The 16598-nt window shown below is 42.7% G+C and overlaps 2 protein-coding genes across 2 annotated transcripts in view; one reads left to right on the top strand and one right to left on the bottom strand.

The window, feature by feature from the left end:
* SLC44A3 (solute carrier family 44 member 3) overlaps nucleotides 1–6523 on the top strand; it is a gene marked incomplete at its 5' end in the record, with an annotated part of 38293 nt that extends 31770 nt beyond the window's left edge. Inside the window, 4 exons of the mRNA XM_084266318.1 lie at nucleotides 1911–2048; nucleotides 2547–2783; nucleotides 4949–5047; nucleotides 6151–6523. Coding sequence (XP_084122444.1) covers nucleotides 1911–2048; nucleotides 2547–2783; nucleotides 4949–5047; nucleotides 6151–6156 — 480 coding nt within the window. The 3' untranslated portion in view covers nucleotides 6157–6523. The remainder of the gene's footprint in view (nucleotides 1–1910; nucleotides 2049–2546; nucleotides 2784–4948; nucleotides 5048–6150) is intronic.
* A 3256-nt stretch (nucleotides 6524–9779) lies between these two features.
* On the bottom strand, nucleotides 9780–15346 carry CNN3 (calponin 3). The gene is made up of 6 exons (XM_084266447.1): nucleotides 14861–15346; nucleotides 14363–14429; nucleotides 12896–13033; nucleotides 12291–12407; nucleotides 11405–11551; nucleotides 9780–10883 (listed from the first exon to the last, which is right to left on the bottom strand). Exons 3-6 carry the CDS (start codon nucleotides 12986–12988, stop codon nucleotides 10536–10538), a joined length of 705 nt encoding a protein of 234 aa, XP_084122573.1. The 5' UTR covers nucleotides 12989–13033; nucleotides 14363–14429; nucleotides 14861–15346; the 3' UTR covers nucleotides 9780–10535.
* Nucleotides 15347–16598: the final 1252 nt, after the last annotated feature.

The following is a 16598-nucleotide window of genomic DNA, read 5'->3' as shown; positions in this document are numbered from 1 at the left end:
TTGAAAGGGAGTGAGTTGATGACATACCCCCAACTGGAAAATTAATGGAATAGTTAAAGGTCTAAAGTCCAGAGATGACTGGCAAACACTGGTAATAAGTTCCATGTGTTAGGTGTTCTTTGGTGGTAATGATGAGAAATCATTTGGGCTCATTTCTGTGCAACTCTGAATTTCATGGAAACACAGATACACTTAAATGTGAGGCATGTCTTTTGTCTGTGAGAAGATGTAGCTTTTGATGTGGCTGGATGGGATCAGGATTTGGGGTCTGTAAGGGAAACTTGGGAACTGTGAGGGAAGTGCATGGAGCCACAGTCTAGGCTGAACAAGAAATCCTGATATTTTGTTTTGGTTTTTTGTTATTTGTGTCAGAAATGTGGGTTTTGCTGAAAGGTAACACTTGGCTAAGTCTTCAGCATGTACTGGTAACATTCTTGCTTCCCCTAGGTCAGTGACTAGTTTTGTAGCCTTCAGCAGTTTGTTTCTGCATCTCTCTTACTCCTCCTGTAATGTTGGAGTATCAGCTGGCTGGGATGTTAGGTCTAGTTGATATGTGATCAGTTGTAATTGTTATAAATGCCATTGTTTTTATCAACTGTGGTGTGACAAGACAAATCCCTATGCAGGTAATATTCAGTCTCCAGCAGAATTGTCAATCTTTTGAAGGTATCTGTTCTAGTTAATAAATATCAGAAATTCTTCTCGTTGCACATTCCTTGGATACCAAAGTGGCTAATTCAAGAGTGCAAACAAATGGTTATTTATTTTAAGTTTGGAAACAGTGTTTGTACAAGTGCATGTGCATTTTCAACATTCTTTTGAAGTTTTAAAACACGACGGTTTTTTTGCTATTTATAATGAATATAGAATCTCTCTTTAATTTATTGGCAAAATTTATACTGACCTCACTGCATCAGGATCTGCTTTATGAATTCAATTCTTAAGGGACAGAAACAAACTTAGAAATCCCTTTTCCACTTTGTGTCTCCATTTCCTGTCTGTTAATGGGAATGATGAAATGGACTTAGCTCACAGCATGTTATAAAGACAGGGCTATCCAGGTTTGAAATGGGAAGTTGCAGCTACAGATGGAAGACAGAGAGGGAGCTTGACTTGAAGCCATCTATCCCATGCCTCTGCTGTGTGCTAACATAGTGCTAAAATAATCCAATCCATGAAGGTAAATGCTCTGTGCTCCCCACCTGTCTTGGCAAGTGTCCACAAAGAGAAATCTTGTTAATACTTAAAAAAACTATGAGTGCCCCTGCTGTCTGTTGAAATTCCCTGTCTCTTTTTCTGGTGACATACCACTCAGTGTTCTAATCCAGGATCCTTTAGCTGTTCTTTTCCAGTCATTTTCACAATGGGTTTAATCTCTCATGAAAAGGTTTATTTTATGGCTACAGCCATAAGCTTGATGTTCAGTAGCACATGGATGGTTTGAAAGGGATGTGTGTAAAAGATCTTTAACCATCACGTTTTGAATGGCTTGATAACAGCAAAACTTGATTGTTCCACCTACATAGTTTGCCAGCAGTCTTGGAGACAGATTCATAAAAAATAAGCAAGTAAGTGTGGATGGTGTGACTCTGGGTAAGTGTAATGTGGTAATTGTGTCATATTCATTAACAAAAATTAGGGTGGTGAACTTTGCTGCTTTAAAATAGATTGGATAAAGGTGGGTTCAGAAGTGTATTTAGTTGCTATTACAGTGTTTGCTTGTGGTGGAAACTCTGTAGAAAAACTGTTTGAAATTAGAAGTGCAGTTCTTATAGTCACTTAAAATAAAGCCACCATGTTATGAAAAATAACTCCTTATATTCAAAAAATCAGTATTGCCAAACAGAGTTTAAGGCTGATGTAAAATCAGGGAGTCTTTCTCACTGCATGATTACTTTCTCTCATTTCAGCATGCCTACACAACTACAGCCATAAATGGGACAAATTTCTGTACATCAGCAAAGGATGCTGTCTTTATTTTGGCAAATAATTCTGCTAAACTTGCATCCATTAGCTGTTTTGGAGATTTTATCCTGTTTCTAGGAAAGGTAAGAGGAAGAAAAGTACTGCTCTGGAAGAATGAAGTGTAAAAACAGGGTTTGAGTCTCTTTTCTTACATGTAAAGTTAATAAAGTTTATCTTCATTAAATTCTGTATTACTGCTGTAAAGTTAGTTTGGGAAGAAGGTAACGTTTGAGGAGTGTAGTGTGATCCGTAGTCCTGACAGAGCTATTTAATTGTATTACAGTAGTGCCCTTGGTGCCACTCTTACAGTTCCTATTGTAGTGAGTCTGTGGTAAATACAAGGTAACAGATTGCCTCTTCCTGATGGAATTTACACACCAAATTAAACACAAAATGTGACAACTATGTGATGCTAGAAACTGCCTGTCTCTCTTCCAGATGAGATGTGCTGTTAAAATACTGCCTGCAGCTTATTTGCATTGGGTTTTGTAGATTTGGGCCGTTTTCTGTAGTTTTGGTTTTGTTTTTAAAACCTCCATATGATTACTGAGACTGCACTTCTCTCTCACTGCCCTTTACAGGTGTTTGTTGTGTGTTTTACTGTTTTTGGAGGTTTGATGGCATTTAACTACCATCGGGAGCTGCAAGCTTGGGTAGTTCCTCTGCTGCTGGTTGGGTTTTTTGCCTACCTGATGTCCCACAGCTTTCTGTCTGTGTTTGAAGTGACAATGGATGCCATGTTCCTTTGCTTTGCTGTTGATATGGAAACAAATGATGGATCTGCAGAGAAGCCATACCTCATGGATCAGGAACTGCTGGTAAACCTGTGGTAACAGCAAAGATGTTTGAGCCATTCTAAGCTTTTGGGGACTTTTTCTTTCCCCAGGACCTAGTAATTTGAGCACACAGCCCATGCTATTTCCTTTCCAGCACCTTAGAATGGGATGGGCTCAGGGATACAAATCATATGTGAATTCATAAACAGATGTAAATGGCTCCCTCTGACTCCTGTGGGCTGGCTATGATCTGCTGCCTTTTAGATCATGCCCTGTAAGTAATGACTGAGGTTTTAGGCCTTGTGAGATATTTTTCTTCAGTATATTGTCAGTAATTACAAAACAGAAATAAATAGATGAGCTAGAGGCAGTGACTAATCCATGGAGTATCCTAAGATCAGATGTTGTATATGTGTTGTGACTTACTGTACAAGGTGCTGTTTCTTGCCAACAACAGATCAGGTATCTATCCACATCCTCTGGACAAACTTTGTGCAAATTCGAGTTGCTCTGCTTCATGCCTCTACAGATTTTGTGCCAAAATACTGTCTTCTGTCTCTTGATTAAATTCTTCTGCCTCTGAACTGATTATTCTGTGTCCTTACCCCCACAATGACTGTATTGTATTACAAGCATTTCCATGGAGAATCATTAGTTAGTTAATAGTGTTAGAGAGCTTTGGGTAATAGCTGTCTCTGAAGCATTTGAATGTATATATGCCATTCCTTTCATTTAAGAGACTACTTGAAGATGCAGATGTTTTTCCTTTCATGCTATTTTTGCCAGCTCTGTCTTTTCCTTCATAAACCATGCAACAAAGAAATTCTTAGTGATTCATGAAAAACAAACTCAGCAGCCAGAATAGCTCATATGATATGAATCTTCTGGATTAATTTCTTCAGGACAGTGTCAGAAGAACTGGTTTGGGTATTTTTTAATGCTGCTCTTAGATTCCCATCATGTTCATCGAATGTTGTTGAAAATGTAAAAAAATAACCCCAAACAACCCAACCCACAAAAGGGCAGCCTAAAGATAGGCTTAACCCTTTGTACAGAAGCAAGCAGAGAGATGCTCTTTGGCTTTGATTCAGAACAGTACTTAAGCACATGTCCTGAGTAGGAATATGTTACTGAATGGAAAACTGAAGCCTTGACCTCTGCTGTTCTCCCTCTGTTCTGCCAAATGCTAAAATACTTCGTAAGCCAATTCTCCTTCATGAAACAAACAGAGGCTTTCCTTTCTGCACTTCCAAACTTTGTGTTTGAAACTTAGCTTCTCTGTAACTCTAGGCTTAATTCCTTGTAATTGGCCATGCCCTAGGGTGAAGAGAGGATTTCCCACAGGGCTAGGGAGTCTTCCAAGCCAGGCAGGCTGTGTGGCCTTGTATGGAAAAACTGGGGGCAGCACATCCAGACTCCTCCTGGTTACATGATGGAGAGTAAGTCTGCTCACGTAGCCGAGGACTTGGAGTTTCCCAGCACGTGGAGGCATCTGGCCTTGGGACGTCTGCATTGCAGCCGGGTGACAAGCATATGGGGGTGGAAGGGAGGAGGCTCTGACAGAGAGCTGGCTGAGGGATGTCAGCCAGCCAGAGCCCTCATTCCTGCAGCAGGAGATGTAACAGGCTCTCCATTTACCCTTCTCGGTGGCATTCATAGAATCATAGAATCATAGAATGGTCTGGGTTGGAAGGGACCCCAAGGATCACAGAGCTCCAACCCCCCTGCCACAGGCAGGGACACCAACCTCCAGGCCTGGAGCTACACAAGGCTGCCCAGGGCCCCATCCGACCTGGCCTTGAACACCTCCAGGGACGGGGAATCCACCCCCTCTCTGGGCAGCCTGTTCCAGCCCCTCACCACTCTCTCTGTAAAAAACTTCCCCCTAAGATCTAATCTAAACCTTCCCTCCTTTAGCTTTAATCCATTCCCCCTTGTCCTGCCATTATCTGCTCTTTTAAAAAGTCGAATCCCCTCCTGCCTATAAGCTCCCTTCAGGTACTGGAAGGCTGCAATGAGGTCCCCCCGCAGCCTTCTCTTCTCCAGGCACATCACCCTGTGCTGCCTCCCAGTATCGCTCAGTGTCACTCAGCTGGGAACCAGTTAGTTTCTTAGCCCTTGGCTAATTACCTTCCTTTACCAGGTATTTTTATTTGCATAATGTTTTGCATTCCCAAATGATCTCACCCTGTTTTTTTTCCTCGCAGACCTTTGTGAGTCAGAGCAACAAGTTAACAGAAGGGCAAAAACAGAGACACATGAGGTCTTTCCAGGACAATGAAGATGGGACAGAGCTCCAGCCCATGGTGAGGCAGCGGTGTGGGATATGTATTTATCAGCCAACCAGTGTGTTTACTTTTATGTCCCAAGAAGAATGAATGTAGGCTGTCATGTATCTTCTGATGTCTCTCAGCAACAGCACGCTGTACCCAGTATCCTATTGCTTTCCCTCCTCAGGAAAACCTCTGCTGGTGTGCAATGAATGGATTAAATATTTGTTCTCATCCTTCTTCCCATTTTCCGGTGTGCCCAGTAGAGGAGAAGGATCAGGGAATGGCAAGGGGGTAGGAGATAAATCCTGTTTAGATAGTCCTTCACACTTCCCATGTCTGCTGTAGGGAAAGTCAGAAGAGTGGTCAGAAAGTGCTTGATTTCATGCCAGAACTGCTGAAGTTCCAGAGCTTCAAGACCTGAGCCCTTCCCTCACCACAACCCTGCTTGCTTGCTTGCTTTCCTATCAGTGAATATATTTATTTACTCTATTTTTACGATGGAGTAAAAAAGCTGAGGCGCCAGAAGGGAGTGTCCCCCACACCCAGGCTTGGGAAAGTCCTGAAAGTAAATGACATCTGAAAAAAATGTTGCAAATTGCCCAACATGAGAAGCTGCCCCAGCAAGTTCAGAATCTGGGCTAATTTCCCCCCCGGCATCAAGGGAGCCAAGCCAGGGCTGCTGGAGAAAGATTCTGCAGCAACAGCTACTCTACCACCTACGCTTGGACACTTCTATAGTGCCTTGAGCCCTCCTAGTGACTTCTTACACCAGTGCAACAGATGTTGATTTTTCCTGATCTGCTTTCAAGAGGTACCAGGCTCCTGTGAACTCACACTGTCTCATGGGTGTTCTGCTCTAGGCTGAGCACAGCTTCACTTCATTGCTGCAGTGAGGGATTGTTCTACTGAATTTTTTCATTGTTTGGGTCTGTTATGACCTTCTTTGGTAATTTTTTTGCTGAGCACAGAAACTGGGGGAGGAGGGGGGTGGGAATTACTCCCTGCAAGAGGATTCTGAATTTGAGACACAAAAGAACCTTAATTATTTTCCCAGTTAACTCTTAATGCCATTTAAATGCAGTAACAGAACTAGTGCTACACATTATTTGACTCCTCCTTTCTTTCTTTCTTTGTAGACTTGAATGTGAAGTGCATCAGGAAATAGGAAGGCAGACCAGCACGAACAAAACCATCCAAGGAAAAAAACCCTAAAGGCTACCAGTACCCCAGGACAAAGTATTAGCTCTCTAAATCTCTATTGTACCTTCTGCACTGGTAAAATGACACATGATCTGTTCACATGAATAATGTGTATTAGTGTCAGCACATTGATTTTTTTATTAGTATGCTCGTTACCATGGTCTGAAAGTTGTTAATAAACAAACTCCTGGTAAATGTCTGTGTTGTCAGACTAAAAATACTAAGTTGAGAAAGTCCTTGAGCTGTCCTTTTCAGCTTTTTGGTGTGTCAGCTAACATGTTGGAGTTTTTTCAAGGTTCTCTGGGAGCACCAGGCTAGTCCCCCTGGATTGGTAAGCGTAGAGGCATTTGTAGAGGAGGCACCCTGAGCTGCCCAGTTCCTGATTGATTCTGTGTATCTGAACAGCCAGTGAAACCAACTAAGGGACAGTACTGAGCTCATTGATGGGAATTGCCACTGATAGAAATTCTCTGTAGTTAGAATAATTAATGGCTTGAGGTAGGTGTCTGTCTTTAAATTACACTCTTTTTGGGAAGGGTTTTTTTTAAAATCAGTATCATAAACTATTGGCTCCTCTCCAAAGGGCAGATGAACAATAGTCCTTTTTCTGTAAAAAAATTAACTGGTGCCTTCCTTTTGCAATTGAAAAGGTGAAGGATGCAGAAAAGCTTGTACTGGCTTTTAAAGCATGACAAAGAAGTAGCAGATGAGCAGTGGCTGGACAGAAATGAGATACAAGTTAGCTGTAACATGGATGTGAAAGACCAATTTTGTACCTGGCCCCTGGTTATAATGTGCTTCTGTGGGCTCTGCCTCAGCCTGAGTATGGGGTAGTTCAGATTTTACTCAGTGGCATGTGATTTAATTATTTTTCTTTCAAAAGCTCCTTTAATGTTTTTATTTGAGGAGAGGTTTTGGGTGGGAAGATGACTCCTACCAGGGACTTCAGTAAAGAACACACCTGTATAGGGAGCAAACCATTACTGTAGCTGAGGGACTTGTGAATGGATCGATAAACCTTTGATTAGTCACAGCTGGCAAGTGACAACCAGAAAAACTCTTTGATGACCTGAATGACAACTCTGTTTCAGCTAAATAAATGCTTGCTTTTTATTCCTCATTGGATTTATCTTTGTTTAATACAAGCCACTTTAAGAAGCTGAGGAGTGTGGGATGGGTGAAAATGGGAAAGAACTAGATTGTTACTCTTGGCCTGCCAGGTGAAGCTGTCTGTGGCTGTGACTCACCAACTCTCATCATTTAGAACTGGACACCTGGGGACTCCTGGTGCTTGGCTTGTGGGTGCTGTGGGGACAGAAGATCACGTGGAATGAGCAGTAGTGCTTTAACCATGAGGATGTGCACAGAGCTGGTACTTGCAGAGGGCAAAACTTTTCTCCTGCGACAGGTCCCAGTAAGATTGCTTTCAAGAAGTAGTGTCTCCACCGTGGAGAAGTGCTGTTTAGCAGTTTACAAAATCACACTGTTTGCTCAGAAGTTAAAAAAATCAGTTATTACAGTTTTTTTTCCCACCCACTGTCTGTATTTGATATTCACAGGGCATGTTTGAGCTCCTGGCTCGGGATTCTCTCAGGAAGAAAAGGAGGAAAATGTTTATAGAAGTGTATTCTGGTTTTCAGCAAGCCCTAGATGCCCTCCAGAGGTGCCTTCCCATCTCCATGATTCTGCAATTGTGATGCAGTGTCATGGCCTTCACCACAGTTCCTGAGTGGAGAAAGGACACTTAATACCAAGTCTGGTTTGCTTTTTATGGAGGAAACATACTAAAAAAATCCTAATTAAGCTCCATTTGAGTGTTTCACCCAAGCAGTGCTGTACTGCCCACAGTCCAGAACTTCCCCCTGTAACAGTATGTTTTGAGAGCCATCTATAGTTTTCACAGAAGAGTTCTGAATGTATAACTTTACATGAAATTTTGTACACAAAGCTCTATAGCTTTCAGGTGCAACACAGTCTCCTGCAGTCTTACAGACATCCCACTAGCAATTTTGTCAATGACCTCCAGCTGCAGGAGTCCTCACCTGAGTTAGAGAGGGGAAAATCACCCACAGATGCTGATGCTATTTCACACTGGTTTCTCATCCCCTGTGGGATAGGATAGCCAGGAAATTGGGAAGTAGGTGCTGGGGTTGGATGCAGGCACAGCTCCTGTAAGTAGGTGGGTGGTACTAGTCCAGTTACTGGTGCTTGTTTAAGCCACTCCTGCTATTTCAACCTCTGCCCTGCAAAGCAGCCCAGTGCTGTGTGAACCCTCTTTCCTGCAGCTGTGGAAGACTGGATTCAGAGGAATAACAGGTACTTTCATAACTATGTTCCTTAACAATAGGCAATGGGGACTGCTGGTGCCTGTACACCAGGAAATGGCTGTTGCAGCTTATTGTTTTAAGCAAGGCAGCTTGCACTTAGCCTTGCTTGGTGTCTACTTCAAACTTGCACTTAATTATGTCTCCACTGGCTACCTCTGTGGATGAAAGAAAACAGGCATACTGAGAAGGCTGTCTGTGTTGTTTTGTCCCTTCTCTTCAAATACATAAATACATGCAAGTAGTTTAAAGCCCAAATTTTGGACTCAGAGAGAGTATGATGCCATGGTTCAGGCTTTAAAAAGACATGAAACTTTGAAAACAACAAAGCTTTTGCTGCTCATAGCCCTGCTTTTCAGCATTCAGTACAGTAGTTGTAAATTGTTCAATACTATTATGTTGAAGACAAGGGAGTAGTACAGTTCTGGATAAGCCAGTCCTAGCAGACATCTTGGTAATAGTTCTCTTGACTTGGACTGGTGATCTCCAGAGGTCCTTTCACCTTTAATTTCTGTGAAATCAATAAGCTTAGGCCCTCTTCAACAAATAGGTCAGTTGAAAGTCTGGTCACATCATCACACCCAAAAAGAACAGAAATTAATGGAGCAAAGCATAAAAAATTTCTAGTTGTGAGGGAAGAATCCTTTACAAGTCCACAACTTGGAAGTATCAAACATTTGATATGTTAATGTAAGCAAATACTTCTAAAATGCCTTATTTCATTATTTTTTTACAAAAGTGAGGGTTGGTGTGAGGAAGAAATCATTTCTCATTTAGGAATAAAGCTCTGCTGTCAGGAACTAGCGAACTTGGATTGCAGACCAGGAGGCACCAAGACTCTAAAGCAAGGTGTTTAGAGTTCTCAGTGATGGCAGGAATGCTACAGGCTGAAGCAGAGGCAGCCACTAGATGTATGTGGTTCCACATGGGCCTTGAGAAAAAGGCAGGGATGTAGTGAGCAGCTAAGGATCTCTGGCTGTAACTTCAGTCATGTAGAGGGCGAGTGAACTCTACTGTAAAGAAGCTGCATGCCTTTCCTGTTAAGTCACTGTCACTTGCTCCCAGGAGAGTTTTTACAAGGTTGCTAGATTAAATCACATGGAAAAGAACGAACTGAAAATGCAAGAGACAGCAGTTCCACACCAACACAGGCAAAGGCGATGCCGATGTGAGAATAAGCTGTTTGTGGCACCTAGTCTTTTAAGAATGGCAGAGTAACAAATGAGACAGGATCTTCTATGTACCTTTAAGAAAAAATATTTATTTATAAAAATACACTGGGTTCAGTTTGAGAAGTGTGGCAATAAATACAGTTCAAGGAAGAAAAAGCATTTCTACATGGATATATTATGGCACAATAAAAGGTGTAAATGCACCGTCAGTTATGGGACTTCTGTTGGCTCAAGACTTTGTACAAGCTCCCTTTTTAGTAAGACAACTATTTCTAAGTTTGGTCAGTGTTGATAATGGAATGAATACACAATCACAAATGCACACTTATGTCTAATGCAGGACTTACCATTAGCAAACAATACCTCAGAAACATAGTCATGATATTTAAAATCACTAATGTCATGTCTTAGGTTTAATTGGCAAAGACCACATTTAACTTTAATCATGAAATTCTTTGATCTGGAAAAGAGAAAAGCTGTAAAAATGTAAAATGAAGGCTTAATTTGGTATGTCAATACCTACTGAAGTAGAGATTGTGACAATGCATAGCTCCTTATTAGACTGTACAAAAGCGCTCCCCCTTTCACAGTATTCCTTTTACTTCATATGCACTTATTGTTTATGCTGTAGCCTACAACTGTTACAGCACTAAAGGCAACTAGACAGGGAAAGGGCAGAGAAAGGAAAAAGGAATGTATGTAAGGCAGTATTTCTTTAGGTACATTAAGCATAGTGTGTAGGAAAGACAGGTAACGATTCCACAAGGCTAGTTTCGTTCTTATTGAATAAAATAAGGGACTAATACTGCACTTCTGATGGCAAAGCTAATAATCAATGCCCTGGTCGCTGTACTGACCATGGTAATCTCTTGGATAGTCATCTTGGTACTCTCCATGATAGTCATCTGGGTATTCTGCCTGATAATCGCTATCGCTGATTTCTGACCCGTTCGTTCCTGTTCCTTGGCTGCCGTTATGAATGACGGGTTCTGTGGGTGCAGCACAGTACTTGGGGTCATACACTTGTCGTCCAAGCCCATACACACTCATTCCCTTCTGTGAAGCTACTTTGTTGGTACCCATTTGTAGTGAAATAGTCGAGTTATCCACAGGTTGCAATATGTGCTTCTGGTCGTAGATGTCTCTCCTGGTACCTGGTGCCAGCATCCCAGCCTAACAAAACAGGATTGTAGAGGGTCACTAGGAAGGTGGAGAGCTCTGCTTACCAGACTTAGGACTGCAACTAAGATGCTAGAAAGCAGGAAGCAAAGTGTAACAGAACGCAGCAGCATGTGTTCACCAGTAGGTAAGTCACAGCAGAAAGTCGTTGCAGAAAGGTCATCTACAATCCTCTGTGGAGGGAACATGCTAAGGGGTGGGACTGAGGTAGGATCCAGGAATTCCTTTCCTTTTTGCCTCTGTCTAGTTAGTACTTCAACTTGCTGTTTTCTTCTGGTGTAACACAGCCAGAAGGAAATTCTAGAAACACCAGGGTGGTTTTATGCCTTAAGATACTTAGCACAGAACACCTTGGTTAGTGACAAGAAATGCAAGTACTTGGATTACTGCATAAAACCACAGCTAAATTGCAGTGTCTCACTGCTGCCAGCTATGACTTGGCTGTTGCACAGCACTCACAGACCCTCTTGTCCCACTGGGCTCTCCCAGACTCTGCCACCCACAGTGCTGCTTACCTGACTGGCTCCTTTGTTGGTGCCCATCTGTAGGCTAATTGTTGTCTGGTCAAATGGCTTGTCAGTTTGCATTTTTGGATCGTAGAGGTGTCTTCTAGTTCCATAAGCAGTCATGCCTGCCTGACTGGCACACTTGTTGGTGCCCATCTTTATTGGGGAAGGAAGAGATGGAAAGAGAAAGTGATTTTTATTTGCACAGCAAACAGAGGCAGAGAAAACAAATGTGGTTGGTAACTGTGGTGTGATTACAGTGCATGCTTTCCTCCTGTAGCTTGATTACTACCTGTAATAAATTACCCTTTCTCCACTCTGGGCTTCAAATGGAAGAATAAAGGCAACTGTCATCCTAAGGCATTTCTGTGACTGGCGTTTGCCCAGCTGCACGTGCAGATAGAATGGATAGACACATCAAAGTGTAACAGTTAACTTTTGCCCTGGACAGTAGTGATTCAATTACACTGCCACAACTTCTCTACCACAGGAATTTAAAGATTTCATGCTAGTTAATTTTGGTTTTATGACTATTAAGGGAAGTGGAGAGGAGGGGAAAAAAGCTTTACCATATAAGGAGCTTAAGCTAGCCAAAGACTCCTACTTTAAAACCACTCCAGGGGACAAAGATGATACTGCTAATATTAGCTGTTCCTTTCCTCCTTATCACTCTTACTGCAGATGTCAAACAAACAGAAAACCCTTCCAGGCAGTCACGTAAGCTTATAAAGCCAATCAACTGCTTTCAAGAATTAAAGCCTCATACCTCCTACCACGATAAGAATATAGTGTCATTCTGTAGCTGGTTCTCCATGAACAATATACTGGTTAATCAAAACAACAAAGTTATTCTCAAATATAACAGATTAACTGCAAACTTGACCTTCGTCCTTACCTGCAGGCCAATTACACTTTGTCCAGCTTTTAGTTTCCCTGCATCAAAACTTCGTGCTTGTTTCTCTGCGTATTTGACACCAATATCAATTGTAGTATGAAAACCTTTAGTTTTTGCCTATTTAGGGAGAAGGAAAAGAGAGCATTCAGTGTTTAAGGCGTGTTTTCTGCTACTGGAACGCTGGCTTTATGGTCTCGACTCTGAGCTCTCAAAAGTGGTGCCACAAGCAGATTTCTTGTGAGAGAAGGTAAGAGTTCCTCCTGCCATTGGAAGTCAGTGGCGTGCCAAAGCTACCCCAGGGCCTTGTCAGAAGGATATTCTGCAGGAAACAGAGCTCTCTTGTGAGCCTCCTCAGCTCAGTGTGTGCACACACAGCTCCAGAGCACAGCTGCCTACAGGCAGGAATCCTCACTCTGAACTCCAAGCTTTCCCTGGAGACGTGCAGTAGGACAGAGCCCTCTGAAGTAAAACCTCTGCAGTATCCCCAGCTCACAGTTTGTATCTGTCCCCTCCCGTGTGTTGTTTTCCATATTTAACATGAGTGCTACACATGCATCTGGACTGGAATGTGGATTTGTGCCGATTCCAGGGGTACAGATACTTACCAGACCTGCTAGTGCCACTAGAGTAGTCTGTACTTGAGTCATGTTTCCATTTTCAAAGAGATCATTTGCTTCAAAGATGTCATGTGGCTTCATGCCGTAGACTTGGATGGCTTTGATAAAATTCCCAATGTTCTCCAGCTAAACAGAAACAAAAGAGCCAGTTTTCTACTCAGTGTTTCAATTCTGAAACAAAGCAATTTTCAAGTTTTCTTGTGTTTGTTTGTTTTGCTTGTTTTACACAAGTTAGTTGCCTTGTGCAAACTGAACAAAACAGTTGGTGTGGCTGAGAGTGACTGTGGAGAAGCCTGAGATTATTGTTTGTTAGTTTTAGATGGATTTATGAAGTCAGTATTAAGGGTTTAGGTACCCTGGTGTCTCTCCATCAGTGAGAATCTTACACATTGGTAGAGAAGGCTTTGCTGATAAAACTGCCTCAGCCATGTCCCTGCAAGAGAAACACTTATCTAAAACCCACTTCAAATTGGAAAAATTCAACATAGTGTCCAAACTATTTAACTTCAGCAACTGATAATCTTGAGTAAGATAAAAACATACCTATGAGGATAGTATGAAGGTTTAACTTGGTTGGAAGGCATTAGCTTGCTCACCTTCTGGGACAAATTCAGCTAAGCTTTTGGGCTTTGTTAGCACTGTGTGCTGTAGAAACTGGAAAGTAATACGGAGCACAGGGAGCAATGACTGGATCTCATCTTCCCTTCTGAAATTCTAAGAGGTGTTAAAACCTTTTAAAAGCATAAAAATCCTCCACTGTGTTCAAAAGTCTTCAATGCCTTGAAACCCAAGAGGCTGACAGAGCAGGATTAAGCTAGACCCAGCCACCCTTCAGCTGCCCGTCCTGAGGGCACGTTGCCTTTGCCAGTCCCTCATGGGGGGGAAGTGCTAGATAGAGCGCTCATCAGAAATCCAGCCTGGGTACCCTGACATAAAACACATACTGTATTGTCTTCTGAGTTGTTACACAGCCTTCTGAGACTGTTGACACCCTTTCCCTCCAGCTGCTTTCTCGGGAGGACGCTTCACACAGTGACCTCCCACGTCCAGGTACAGGCAACCCGTTGACCTAACACCTTGAGGCACTGCCTGGATGGCAAACTCCAGCAATGAAGAAGTTAACACTGGTTTTAACTTGGAAAAAGGCCTTGCTACAGGGCTCGGTGGTGGTCTTCCATCTGAAGTGTCACCTCAGAGCTAAAGCACCACTATTAGATGGGTTTAGTCAAGTGCTGCTGGTGAGCTGCTCAGCTCCAGCTGCTCTTTGTTAAATACCACTCGTGTGTGCTCTGTCCTCCTCCACTGTTACGTACGTATCACATACAAAACCTGGTGCTAGTAAGACTCAACAGTGTACCATGTTCACAGCAAATTTGTTAATACAGGAGAAAAGAACTGTTTGGGGGTTGGAGGGGTTAGAGGTGTAGTTTTGGGGGGGTTTGGTTTTTGTTTTACCTGGTGCCAATTTAGTTTTGATTGATTAATTTTCTTCACTGATCCTGGCTGCAGCTTATTTATAAGCCTGGGGAGGTGAAAAAAAGGGAAATGCTTAAACAATAAATCTCATCCTTATACCATCTGTGCAGGCATTATATAATATTTTCACTCATGCTTTATTAGTTGCATTAGTTTCATTAACATGGTTACCTCTGGGTTACCCTGCTCAGACCTCAGGGCTAGTAAGTCAAACAGACCGTAAGAATTTGTGTGCTGTTTGTTACAGAAAAGAGCTTCACCAATAAATTTAGAAATACTGAGGTATCTGTGCTGACATATAAAGGAGATGCAACTTCCATTCTTTTCCACAGTTTCACAGAAGCTGTCTTCCACCCTACTGTCAGCTATCTCTGACTCTTCCTGTTGATGTGTTTGAAGGGGAGTCTTCAGCAATTCCCTCCTTAGTTCCTCAAAGTGGAAAAACTTCTGAAAATAAGGTTACTTATAAATACTTACTCGCATAAGATGATGCCATCTTTTAATCCCAGTTGAAAGTTTGCACCAATGCTCAGCCCTGTGACCTCTTCTATCCAGTTACGCAGATCTTCTTCTATCTGGGGGTCGTATTTCAGGGCAATCTGTAGCACAAGTGGTCATAGTTACTCCATGAGAGTCAAATGCAACTTTTCTGCCCCCACACCCAGTCCATTTCAAATGCTGCTGCCTTTATCCAGTTATTTTTTTTTTCTTTTTTATTGCTGGATTTTAAACTGTCTTTTAAATATCAGAGTAGAGGTGCAAGTCTTTTATCCCTTGCGCCATAAAGTTAATGTTTAGTTGCAAATAGCACTTAACAGTTCATCCTCTTGTAAGAATTGTTGGAGCTTGTGAACTCTATGGCTCTGAGAGCTGCAGAGGAGTGAGGACTTTTAAAAAGAACAATATCCCACCCGACCTGTACTTCAGAAAGGGAAAAAGTGACATGGCACGTTACGAACTGAGTCTGACTTGCCATGCCATCAGTACTACTGCTCACGTGGAGCTCCTTGTTATTTAGTAAGATTTGAGGTTATTCAGCCCAAGATGACAGTGGGATTGCTTTTGCAGCTCGGTTATGATTAACGGAGGTGACCTGGTGAGTTTTCCCCTCGTTGCTCCAACATTACCAGTTATCTTGCTGGGGATTCTGTGGGCTGTGTGCAGTGGCTTCTTTAAACTTAAGCTTTAGTACACCGGCTACTTCTCTTTGCTCTCTGGCTTTGCTGGAAGCCGGAGGGAGTGAACTCTGATCTCATTTGCAACGGCCTTCGAAGTTAAAAGCATCAGAGGCCCAGAGTTGTCAGCAGGGCGACTTAGAAACGCCTTTTCCAGATGTTCAGACTTCCCTACTCAGTGTGCCAGGTGACGCTCCAGGCACTAGGAATGGATCCACGTGAGCACAGTACTTAAACCTGGTTAAACCTCAGCACTGCGAGCAGCTGGCAGGGCCCCTGCTCTGCCCTCACCCGCCGTCCCCCTCCCCTGAAGAGACTGAAAAGCAGCTCAAGGTTCCTCAGGCTGAACCCACGGCTTTTGCCAAGGCTTTTCAGGATGGGCAAGCAGGAGGAAAGGGAATATAGCAGCGAGGGCACCGCTGCAAACCAAACAAGTCATCTGGCATGAATGACCCCCAGCAGCGCAGAGGTTGGCAGCCCTTCCCCACCTTCAGCAGAGGTTGTCCCGCACGGCTCAGTGAGTGAGATGGGGAACCAGGAGCTGCCATGAGAAACCTGACAGGCAAGCACAGAATGTACTTGCTGGAAAACCAGCTCAGCTTACCACCAAGTTGCTTACAAATTCCTAACCAGAAACTTGCATAAGGTCATTTACATGCAGATCAAAGTGTAAATTTGATTTTTTTTACATAGAGTCTCGAACTTCAGCCCAGAGAGGCCAGATATTAGCAGCTATTTATACTGCAGGCAATTATAATGCTGACCTATCTGAGCTGCTTGGATAGAGGCAATTGCTACATTTTTGCTAGTGCTAGTAATCCCCAACTCCAAACTGAACAAACCAAAAATTACAGTATTCTGTTCTCTATTTTTCTTCTAAGGGGAATGGAAAATTCCTGTATCTCTGGCTTCCCTTCAAAAACTTGCCTGAATACTGCTTATTTTCCTTAGACTATTTGCAGTGGTGGTGCGATGGTGCCTTAGTTACAGATCAGACTACTGAACTAACCCCTTCAGGGTTAAGGTGTAAAATTTTGTGC

Source organism: Gallinula chloropus (assembly GCF_964237585.1).
Source record: "Gallinula chloropus genome assembly, chromosome: 6".
Classification (NCBI taxonomy): Eukaryota; Metazoa; Chordata; class Aves; order Gruiformes; family Rallidae; genus Gallinula; species Gallinula chloropus.
This window is presented reverse-complemented; position numbering and strand designations above follow the sequence as displayed.

Coding starts and splice junctions, on each gene's coding strand:
- CNN3 (XM_084266447.1), bottom strand. CDS start 12,988: ATGAAGCCACATGACATCTTTGAAGCAAATGATCTCTTTGAAAATGGA. Junction 11,552..12,290: donor AAAGTGTAATTGGCCTGCAG/GTAAGGACGAAG, acceptor TCCCCAATAAAG/ATGGGCACCAACAAGTGTGC. Junction 10,884..11,404: donor CCAACAAAGGAGCCAGTCAG/GTAAGCAGCACT, acceptor CTGTTTTGTTAG/GCTGGGATGCTGGCACCAGG.